The 11,268-nt window shown below is 34.1% G+C and overlaps 1 protein-coding gene across 1 annotated transcript; it reads left to right on the forward strand.

Annotated features, from left to right (window-relative positions):
• Window positions 1–556: 556 nt before the first annotated feature.
• LOC308653867 (olfactory receptor 5H17-like) lies at window positions 557–1,487 on the forward strand (the record flags this gene model as incomplete). Its single annotated transcript, XM_081302623.1, is given in 2 exon segments — window positions 557–1,459; window positions 1,461–1,487. Coding segments are annotated over 2 exon segments (930 nt in total).
• Window positions 1,488–11,268: the final 9,781 nt, after the last annotated feature.

Below are 11,268 nucleotides of genomic sequence, written 5' to 3' on the forward strand. Positions count from 1 at the left end.
AAAAAAACTACTTTGTCTAAACTTACTGAAACTTTCTTAATTTCTGCACTCCATTATCTCTGTTAATTCTCATCCCACGAAATCATTCACTGTTGTATTTAGCACCATTCTTCACTTTCCATGTTGTTTTGGTTTCTGTCCACAAAATCCCTTTTCCATTTTTACCTTTCCTTTTGGGATCACTCTGATCAGTATTTTATTTTCTGGTTTCTCTTTTATCTCTTCTGTTGGGGGCTCTGAGGTTGTGATAAGAAATAATTTTGAATTGAATGGAAATTGGCTCAAAGCAAGAAATGCTAGAGAAGTTGAAGGAATAAGCTGGACAGGGACAGACAAATGCAAAGATCCAATTAGTGGCAAAGATCATAAATAGTATGTCACTTTTACTACTGTAGACCCCAAACATTCACGACTATGCCTTTGTGGCAGATGGAGGATGCATTTGCTGTAAAATTGATATTATTGCCATAGGATGCTTTTGCAATTTTAATTATCTCTTTCCCATGTACATTTTTACATTCACTTCATTTCATTTCAGGTGACATTCAGTGAGGTCATGGAAAAGGACAATGCAACTTTGCTGACAGAGTTTGTTCTCAGAGGACTGACACAACAACCACAGTGGAAACTCCCCCTGTTCCTACTGTTCTTGGCAGTATACCTTATGACACTTGTGGGAAACCTTGGTCTGATTTCTCTGATCTGGAATGACCCTCAGCTTCACATCCCCATGTACCTTTTCCTTGGGAATTTAGCATTTGTGGATACTTGGTTGTCATCAACAGTGACCCCAAAGATGCTGATGAACTTCTTAGACAAGAGCAAGATGATCTCTCTCCCTCAGTGCATGATACAATTTTTTTCCTTTGCAATTAGTGTGACCACCGAATGCTTTCTCCTGGCAGCAATGGCTTATGACCGCTATGTAGCCATATGTCAACCTTTACTGTATCCTGTGATTATGACCAATATACTCTGCTTCCGGCTGCTGGTTTTATCATTTGTAGGTGGATTGCTTCATGCTATAATTCATGAAAGCTTTTTATTCAGATTAACCTTCTGTAATTCCAACATAGTACATCACTTTTATTGTGATGTTATACCATTGTTAAAGATTTCCTGTACTGATCCTTCTCTTAATTATCTAATAATTTTTATTTTCTCTGGCTCAATACAAGTATTTAGCATTGTGACTATTCTTATTTCTTATTCACTAGTTCTCTTTACAATTTTAAGAAAGAAGTCTGAAAAAGGCATGAGGAAAGCCTTCTCCACCTGTGGAGCCCATCTCTTTTCTGTGACTTTATATTATGTCCCCCTTCTCTTCATGTATGTGCATCCTGCATCTTCACAAGCAGATGACCAAGATATGATCTTTTCTCTGTTTTACACTGTCATAATTCCTGTGTTAAACCCCATGATATACAGCCTGAGAAACAAACAAGTCATAGATTCCCTGAAAAAAAATGCTGAAAAGAAATATTTAGATCTCTTATTAATATTTATTCTCCTTTTATTAAAACAGTCACCAAATTGTGGAGGCAAATTGTGGATGTTTTCAATAGTACTAAATAGGTTTGTAATTATTATTGTTCTCAAAAATTAATGAGTTAATTTTGGAGACATTATTAACTTCTTAAATATTTGTTTATATTATTCATAGATAATAAATATCAATCCAAGTGTTCATGTCATACTAGAGTAACTAAGGCAAAAAAGTGAAAAGATTTTTAGATAGTTTTATGTTCTTTTATTTTATACTGATACTTATATTGTTATTATTTATTTATATTTATATATTTACATAGATTATTAATATAGTGTACATCCTCTCAAAAGAACCCAAGTATGATTCTTTATAGATAATAGTGCTGTATAGATAGGGGATCATACCATATTTGCTCTAGAGTGGTTGCAGGTTTGTGTTTGAGTGAGCAAAAGAAAAACCCCAGGAAATCTACCAGTCATGAAAAGGGCTTTTCTTTTTTCTTTTTCTATTTTTGAGAAATAGTGACTTAGCCTTCTTGGAGTAACTGGACTCCCACATCACACCAAAAAAAATTGTATATAATTAGAAAGATATTAAAGTAGTGAGTACAGTGATAAACCAAAAGAGAATGCTCTTATCTCAGAGTGCTTCTCTGAGTAAAGAGAAGAGGTGAGTTGCTTCTCTTTGTCTCTCTTGCTTTCTAAGTCCCTTTGCAGCTGTGTTTATTTCTTTTGGACAATCCAAAGACCCTTACCAATATAGAAATTTAATAGATTAAAGAATTAAGTGTGGGTGGCTATAGAAAAAAAGAAAACTGGCAGACTAGAAGGGAAAAGTTTTCAAACTTCTTAAAGAAAAAAAGAAAAAAGAAGAGAAATAAAAGAAAAAATAATAGCATTTAAAGATTATTGAAATGTGTTGTTCTCATAAAGGAACTTTAGATGCATATTGCAAAAGTTTCAAGCAATGGTAAAATTATGTGACCAATAGTGCCCAGTGTGTGGCTGGGAAAGAAAAAAATCCTTGGATGTGTTCTGTTCTCACTCTGCATATTATTTAAATATAATGAGTTCTATCCTTGCCATTTACCTCTCCACATTGAAATTCTGTGCATTTTCTACTGATATAACTGAGTCCCTCTTTCTAAAAAATACTCTCCTGTGTTTCCAAACTCTAGTTTCTCATCTCTTTCATCCTGCTGATCAACTCTCTTTCCTCCTCAACACTGTTGCCAGATGATTCTTATACCCAAGTCTCAGATTAAATCATGTCTCTCTTTTAGAGGATTGTCATTGCTACCAGATTATATGCATGTATGTTATAGATACTTGGATCTGCTGAGGTTTTTTTTTTCCTTCGTGATTATGTACTGATTATATGATAGACATGTAGATGTGCCTATATAAATATAAATAAACATATAGGTTTACTCCATACCCTAGTTTTGCTCATGAAAGCTAGCTTTATTTAAGTTTCTTATGAATATAACTTTGGTTTACCTCTGCAATGTCTTCCTACGCAATTCTCCAAATGAAACCTATATTATAACTAAAATGAGTTACTGAAAATTTTCTGTTTATACTTCCCTCTGAGGTCATGCTTTTTTCTTATAGGACTGTCAGCACAGAATTCCTCCTCCCCCAACTACCCCTTTCTATTTTACAACTGTGATGATATGCCTTCCTCTAATACTGTCATGAGAAACTTTCATGATGTATTTTCAGATTATTGAAAAGAGGATACAATTACTTACACACTTAAAACATTTAGAATTTATTTATTATTCTTAAGCAGACTCATTTTGGGCTCCAAAATTTCTTTAAAGATTTAAATCGGTAATTCCTACAATTCTTTACATTATTGCATGCACAGCACAGTGGCTTACATACATGAAGGCTTACTTAAGTATTTGTGAAATATTTTTAAAATCACAGTGAACCTAATGCACAAATGCATGAATTCAGGAAGGATGCATCCCTTTTTTTTCAATTTTAAAATGATTTCAAGTAAATTTCTAGGCCTAGAATGACTGTTGCATGTCAATCTACCTTAAGTTTCTTTTTTAAAAATATTTTAAGTTGTAGATGGACACAATACTTTATTTATTTTTATGTGGTGCTGAGAATTGAACTCAGTGCCTCAAATGTGCTAGGCAAGCACTCTACCACTGAGCTCCAGCTCCAGCCCCATACCTTAAGTTTCTTTAACACTAAAACACTCCACACTAAAAATGACTTATGTGTTTTCTTCTAACTAGGAGTGAGTCCTGGGATAGAATTTGACAAAATTCCAGGGATAAAATATCTAGCAACATGTTTGTTCTAAAGGACATGAACAATTGCAGTGTTTTAACCAAATGAGTTTTACTTTCATTTCTGGAGATCCATATCACAAAATTAAAAGCTATGACCTTACCCACTTTGTTTCCTTGAGGGATGCCATCAAATCCCAGGAAATCGAAGAAAAGGACCAAATTCAAGCAATTGTCCAAATTTCTTCCCATAGAACCCATGTTGTCGCATATAAATTGTTTGCTGATTTTATTGCTGAATACTTTTCCTATTGTACTCATGGTTTCCTGTCATCTAGATATTTGGTCACTTATTCATTATTATAACATACAAAAAAAACTAATAAACATAATCAACTATTTCATCCACTGTTATGAATATCTAAGAGAAGGTTGAAATGAAGGTGAATATATGGTATGCAACCCATGGAGTCTTGCTTTAGCTCTGGTGAGTCTGGAATGAGCAATTAGGAGCCTCTCAGAAATTTGGACTTCCTCTGCAGACTCCTCTTGTTCAAGAAATGTTTACATTTCCTTTCTTCTTTAATAAAATTCCACTACTTTACACTCAAGGAATTCACAGCAGTAGCATGGTGATGTCAAACCATTATCACTTACATTATAAATTTATTCCTTTATATACACCATTCTTCTTATTTCAGAGGGAGTCTGAAAAGAGGTAAAATCAAAACTTTGTCAAGCCATTATTATTGACAAGATATTCAACATTTGGCTTTTTGCTTTTCAATAAATTATGAATATGCATATATAGTTTAATGAATGTTTAGATTTAGAGGATGTTGTTATTTAGCTAACTTCACTCAATTGTTTCTAATACTACATATGCTGTATTAAAATCATCTCATGAAAATTTGATTACATAAAAGACATGATTTTTTTGGCTTCAGTTTACTCACATTGAAGTTTTCTGGATTTTCTTTCTTTTTAATTTTATTTGTTCTAAATAGTTATACATGGCAGTAAAATAAATTTTGACACAGCAGCCATGAATGGAGTATAGCTTCTCATTCTTCTGATTATACATGATGTAGGTCTTACTGGTCCTCTAGACACATATGCACCTAAGCTATTAATGTCCAATTCATTCTGTTATCTTCTTACCCTATAAATCCTCCCCTCTATTCACTCCTTTTTGCCTAACCCAAAGTACTTCTATTCTTCCCTAGCCCCTGACCCCTTGTGAATTAACATCTGCATATCACAGAAAACATTTGGTTTTTGGTTTGGGGGGATTGGCATATTTCTCTTCTCCAGCTCCACTCATTTACTGGCAAATGTCATAATTTCATTAATCTTTAAGGCTGAGTAATATTCCATTATGTATATAAAACGTATTTTCCTTATTCATGCATCTGTTGTAAGGTATCTAGTTTGGTTCAATAGTTTAGCTATACTGAGGTGAGCTGCTATAAATATTGATGTGTCTGCATTACTGTAATATGCTGATTTTAAGTCATTTGGGTATAAACAGAGGAGTGGGATAGCTGGGTCAAATAGTGTTCCATTTTAAGTTTTCTTAGGAATGTCCATACTGTTTTCCATAATGGTTGTACCAATTTGCAGTCCTATCAGCAATCTATGAGTGTACCTCCTGCCCCCACATCCTCGCCAATCCTTATTATTGCTTGTATTGTTGATAATTGTCATTCACTACAGTGAGATGAAATTTTAGTTTTAATTTGCACTAATCTAACTGCTAGAGATATTGGACATTATCCCATATATTTGTTGATCAATTGTATTTCTTCTTCTGTGAATTGTCTACTCAGTTCCATAGCCCTTTTATTGATTGGGTTGTATATTTATTTTTGTATTAAGCTTTTTGAGTTCTTTATATATTCTGGAGATTAATGCTCTTTCTATCTGAGGTGCCCGTGGTAAAAATTTTCCCCCATTCTGTAGGCTTTCTCTTCACTTTTTTAATTGTTACCTTTGCTGAGAAGAAGCTTTTTAGTTTGAAACCATCTCATTTATTGATTCTTGATTTTACTTTTTGTGCTTTAGGAGACTTTTCCAGGAAGTCAGGTCCTAAGTAACCAAGGTGAGATTTGGGCCTATTTTTCCTTATATTAGGTGCAGGGTCTCGGTTCTAGTGCCTAAGTCTTTGATCCACTTTGATTTGATTTTTGTGCATGGTGAGAGATAGAGGTTTAATTTCACTTGCTACATATGGATTTCCAGTTTTCCCAGCACCATTTGTTGAAGAGGCTATCTTTTCTCCTATGAATATTTTTGGTGCCTTTGTCTAGTATGAGATAACTGTAGTCATGTGGGTTTATCTCTGTGTCTTCTATTCTGTATCATTGGTCTACAGGTTTGTTTCAGTTCCAATACTATGTCATCTTTTTAACTATGGCCCTGTAGTATAGTTTACTGTCTGGTATTGTGAGTCCTTCTGCTTCACTCTTCTTGCTAAGGATTGCTTTGGCTATTCTGGGTCTCTTATTTTTCCAAATAAATTTCATGATTGCTTTTCCTAGTTTTATGAAGAATGTCATTTGGGGTTTTAATAATAATTGCATTAAATCTTTATAACACTTTTGGTTATATGGCCATTTTGACAGTATTAATTCTGCTTATGCAAGAACATGGGAGAATTTTCCATTTTCTAAGGTCTTCTTCAATTTCTTTCTTTAGTTTCCTGTAGTATTTATTTTAGAGGTCTTTCACCTCTTTTGTTACATTTATTTCCAAGTATTTGTTTTTGAGGCTACTAAGAATGGGGTAGTTTTTATAATTTCTCTTTCAGTGGATTTGTCATTGATATGTTGGAGTGCATTTTATTTATGCATGTTAATTTTGTCTCCTGCTACTTTGCTGAATTTTTGTATGAGTTCTAGAAGTTTTCTGTTGAAAATTTGTGAATTTTCTAAGTAAAGAATCATGTCATCAGCAAATAGTGATAGTTCAAGTTGTTTACTTTCCTTAGAAGAAGCTTTTTAATTTAAATCCATCCAATTTATTGATGGGCAAAGACATACATGGGCTGAAGGTGAAAGGATAGGAAAAAACATGTGACTAATATGGATTGTGTAAACAAGCAGTGGTTTCCTCCTCATCTCAGATAAATTAGACTTCAAGCCAAAGTTAATCAAAAGAGACAAAAAAGGACATTTTATACTTCTACAGGAAGTATATACCAGTGGGACATAACAATTATAAATATTTATGCCCCAAACAATGGAGCATCTATATACATCAAACAAACCCTTCTCAATTTCAAAAATCAAATAGACCACAACACAGTAATGCCGGATGACTTAACACACTTATCTCACTACTGGATAGATCTTCCAAACAAAAACTGAATAAAGAAACTATAGAACTAAATACTACAAACAATAATTTAGACTTAACAGACATGTGTAGAATATTTCATCCATCAACTAGTGAATATACTTTCTTCTTAGCAGCACATGGCTCCTACTCTAAAATCGATCATATCTTATGCCATAAAACAACTCTTAGTAAATACGAAAAAGAGAGATAATACCCTGAATTCAATCAGATAACAGTGGAATAAAATAAGAAATCAATGATAAAGTAAAAAATAGAAGTGACTCTAAGAAATGGAGACAAAATAATACACCATTGAATGATGAATGAATAGTAGAAGAAATCAAGGATGAAATACAAAAATTTTGAGAGGTAAATGAGAACACTGATACAACATATCAAAATCTCTGGAACACTGTGAAGGAAGTACTAAGAGGAAAGTTTATGGCAATGAGAGCATTCATTAAAAGAATAAAAAGTCAACAACTAAATGACCTAACACTACATTTCAAAGCCCTAGAAAAAGAAAAAATAATCAACACCAAAAGCAGAAGACAGAAAATAATTAAAATCAGAGCTGAAGTCAATTAAATTTAAAGAAAAAAAAACAATTGAAAAAATTGACAAAACAAAAGTTGGTTCTTTGGAAAAATAAATGAAATAGATAAACCCCTGGCCATGCTAATGAAGAGAAAAAGAGAGAAAACTCAAATTACTAAAATACAAGATGAAAAAGAAAAAAAAATAAAGAAAATGTCTGAGATACAGAAGATAATTAGACACTATTTTGAAAATTTATACTCTAATAAAATGGAAAATATAGAAGACATCAACAAATTCCTAGAGACATATGATCTACCCAAACTGAATGAGGAGGCCATACACAATGTAAACAGATCAATTGCAAGTAATAAAATACAAAATGCCATCAAAAGCCTACAAACCAAGAAAAACCCACAACCAGAAAAATTCCCATCTGAGTTCTACAGGACTTTTAAAAAAGAAATAGCACCAATACTCCTCAAAGTATTCCATGAATTACAAAAGAAGGGAATCCTTCCAAACTTATTCTATGAGGCTAATATCACCCTGATACCAAAACCAGACAAAGACACATCAAGGAAAGAAAACTTCAGACCAATATCCCTGATGAACATAATGCAAAAATTCTCAATAAAATTCTGGCAAATTGCTTATTAAAATGATAGCGCACCACAATCAAATGGGTTTCATTTCAGGGATGCAGGGTTGATTCAACATCCAGAAATAAATAAACATAATTCATCATATTATTATACTTAAAATGAAAAATCATATGATCATCTCAATAGATGCAAAAAAAGCATTTGACAAAATACAGCACAACTTCATGTTCAAAACACTAGAAAAACTAAGGATAGTAGAAATGCACCTCAGTATTATAAAAGCTATATATATTAAACCCAAGGCAAGAATCATTCTAAACAGAGAAAAATTGAAAGCATTCACTCTAAAAACTGGAGAAGACAAGGATATCCTCTTTCACCACTTCTATTAAACATCATTCTTGAAACTCTAGCAAGAGCAATAGAAAGAAGAAAGAAATTAAGGAAATACAAATAGATAAGAACACAAATTATCACTATTTGCTGATGACATGATTCCATATCTAGAAGATCAAAAAAATTCCACTAGAAAACTTCTAGAATTAATAAATGAATAAAGTAAAGTAGCAGGATATAAAATCAACCACCCATAAATCAAATGTATTCCTATATATCAGTGATAAATCCACTGAAAGAGAAATTCGGAAAAATATCTTATTCACAATAGCCTCAAATAAAATAAAATACCTGGGAATCAATCTAACAAAAGAGGTAAAAGACCTCTACAGTGAAAACTACAAGAAACTAAAGAAAGAAATTGAAGACAACTGCAGAAGATGGAAATATCTCCCATGCTCCTGAATAGGCAGAATTAATACTGTCGCAATGGTCATACTACCAAAAGCATTATACAGATTTAATGCAATTCCTATTAAAATCCCAATTCTTCATAGAAATAAAAAAAGCAATCATCAAAATTATTTTTAAAAATAAGAGGCCCAGAATAGTCTTAGCAAGAGAAACGAAGCAGGAAGTATCATAATATCAGACTTTAAACTATACTACAGAGCTATAATAACAAAAATGACATGGTATTGGCACTAAAATAGACTTGTGGAACAAAGTTACAGAATAGAGACAAACACACATAAATATGGTTATCTCATACTAAACAAAGGTGCCAAAAACATTCACTGGAGAAGAGATAGCCTATTCAACAAATTGTGCTGGGAAAACTTGAAATTCATATGCAGCAAAATGAAATTAAACCTCTATCTCTCATCCTGCACAAAAATCAACTCAAAGTGGATCAAAGACTTAGGCAGTAGAACAGAGACTTTGCACTTAAGAGAAGAAAATGAGCCCTAATCTTTCCACGTAGCCCTAGGATCTGACTTCCTTAACAAAACCACTGAACAACAAGAAGTAAAATAAACTATCAATAAATTGGATGGATTTAAATTAAAAAGCTTCTTCTAAGGAAAGTAAACAATCAATAATTTGAGAAGAGAGCCTATAGATTGGAAGAAAATCTTTACAACATGCACCTCTGATAAACCATTAATCTTTAGGATATATAAAGAACTCCAAAACCATAACACCAGAAAACAAATAAGCCAATTAAAATGGGTTAAGGAAGTGAACAGATACCTCACAGAAGAAGAAATATAATTGATCAACAGATATATGAAAAAGTGTTCAATATCTCTGAAAATTAAAAAAAAAATCAAATCAAAACTACACAAAGATTTCATCACAGTCCATTCAGAATGGGAATCATCAAGAATACAGACAACAATAAATGTTGGTGAGAATGTGGAGGAAAAGTTACACTCTTACATTGCTGGTGGGACTACAAATTGGTATAACCGTTATTGAAAGCAGTTTGGAGATTCCTCAGAAAACTTGGAATGGAATCGCCATTCAACCCAGCTATCCCATTCCTTGGTTTATACCCAAAAGACATAAAATGCACCCTCATCAATGTTTATAGCAGCTCAATTCACAATAGCTAAATGATGGAGTCAACCTAAGTGTTCTTCAACAGATGAATGGGTAAAGAAAATGTGATATATATATATATATATATATATTCAATGGAATATTAGCTGTAAAGAATAATGAAATTATGGCATTTGCCAATAATGATGGATGGAGTCGGAAAATATTGTGCTATGCAAAATAAGCCAATCTCAAAAAACAAATGTGCCGCAGTCTGGTTGGGCACAAATCACGAGCCACTGAAGTAGGAACAAACTTTATTTCTGAACTCTACCAGAACACTCCACACACGCTCCTGGGAAATCTGCCGACCGCCACGTGGCTCCTCCAGGAACCAGCAACCCGAAATATCTCCTCCGGAAATCCCTTCTCCTGCACTTCCCCAACCAATGGGAACTCTCTGGGAATCCCCAAGAGAACTACAAAGTAGCGGCCGAGGCGGATAGTAATGCCTCATCTGTCAACCAATACTGTTGGCAAAATGCCAGGGGCCATACCGACTGGGCTGTGGCCCTCAACATCTCTCCCCTTCTGTTTAATTAAACAACAAGCAATGTCGCTTAGGGACCGTGCCTGTTAGGTTGTCCAATACAACATATGGTCCTTACCCGTCATCGGATGAGCTGACCTCTAGGCATCAGCCTCCTGTCTTAGGTTGGTACCACTGCAATTGGATCATACCCATCACTGACTACTGGTCCAGCATACAGCCATACTGTGGATAGGCCTTTGCACCAGTGTGTGGGGGGGTGAGGTTTTTTGCCTAACCTCTGTTGGCCCCCAAATTTGGCCTTGGTGCCAGTGGGGGGGTGAGGTTCTTTGCCTCACCTCTGTTGGCCCCCAAATTTTAGACCATCACTAGTAGAAGGGAGGAGGATACAGAAATGCCACGACACCAAGCCAATTGACGGCTCCTTTGGAAAAATTGTATCACCGGTGACACCATCAGCAAAGATGCCCCAGCACTACCACAATTCGCTGCACCAACAGATAGTTCACAATGCATACAAGTGATACATAGTCCAGGCAAGTTCTGCAAGCAGTTCAAAGTGGAGGAATCTATCAATATGTCCATTTCCTCCCAAAGTAAATCGACTCCTTGATTG

This window comes from Spermophilus citellus (genome assembly GCF_964194105.1).
Source record: "Spermophilus citellus genome assembly, chromosome: 7".
Taxonomy (NCBI): Eukaryota; Metazoa; Chordata; class Mammalia; order Rodentia; family Sciuridae; genus Spermophilus; species Spermophilus citellus.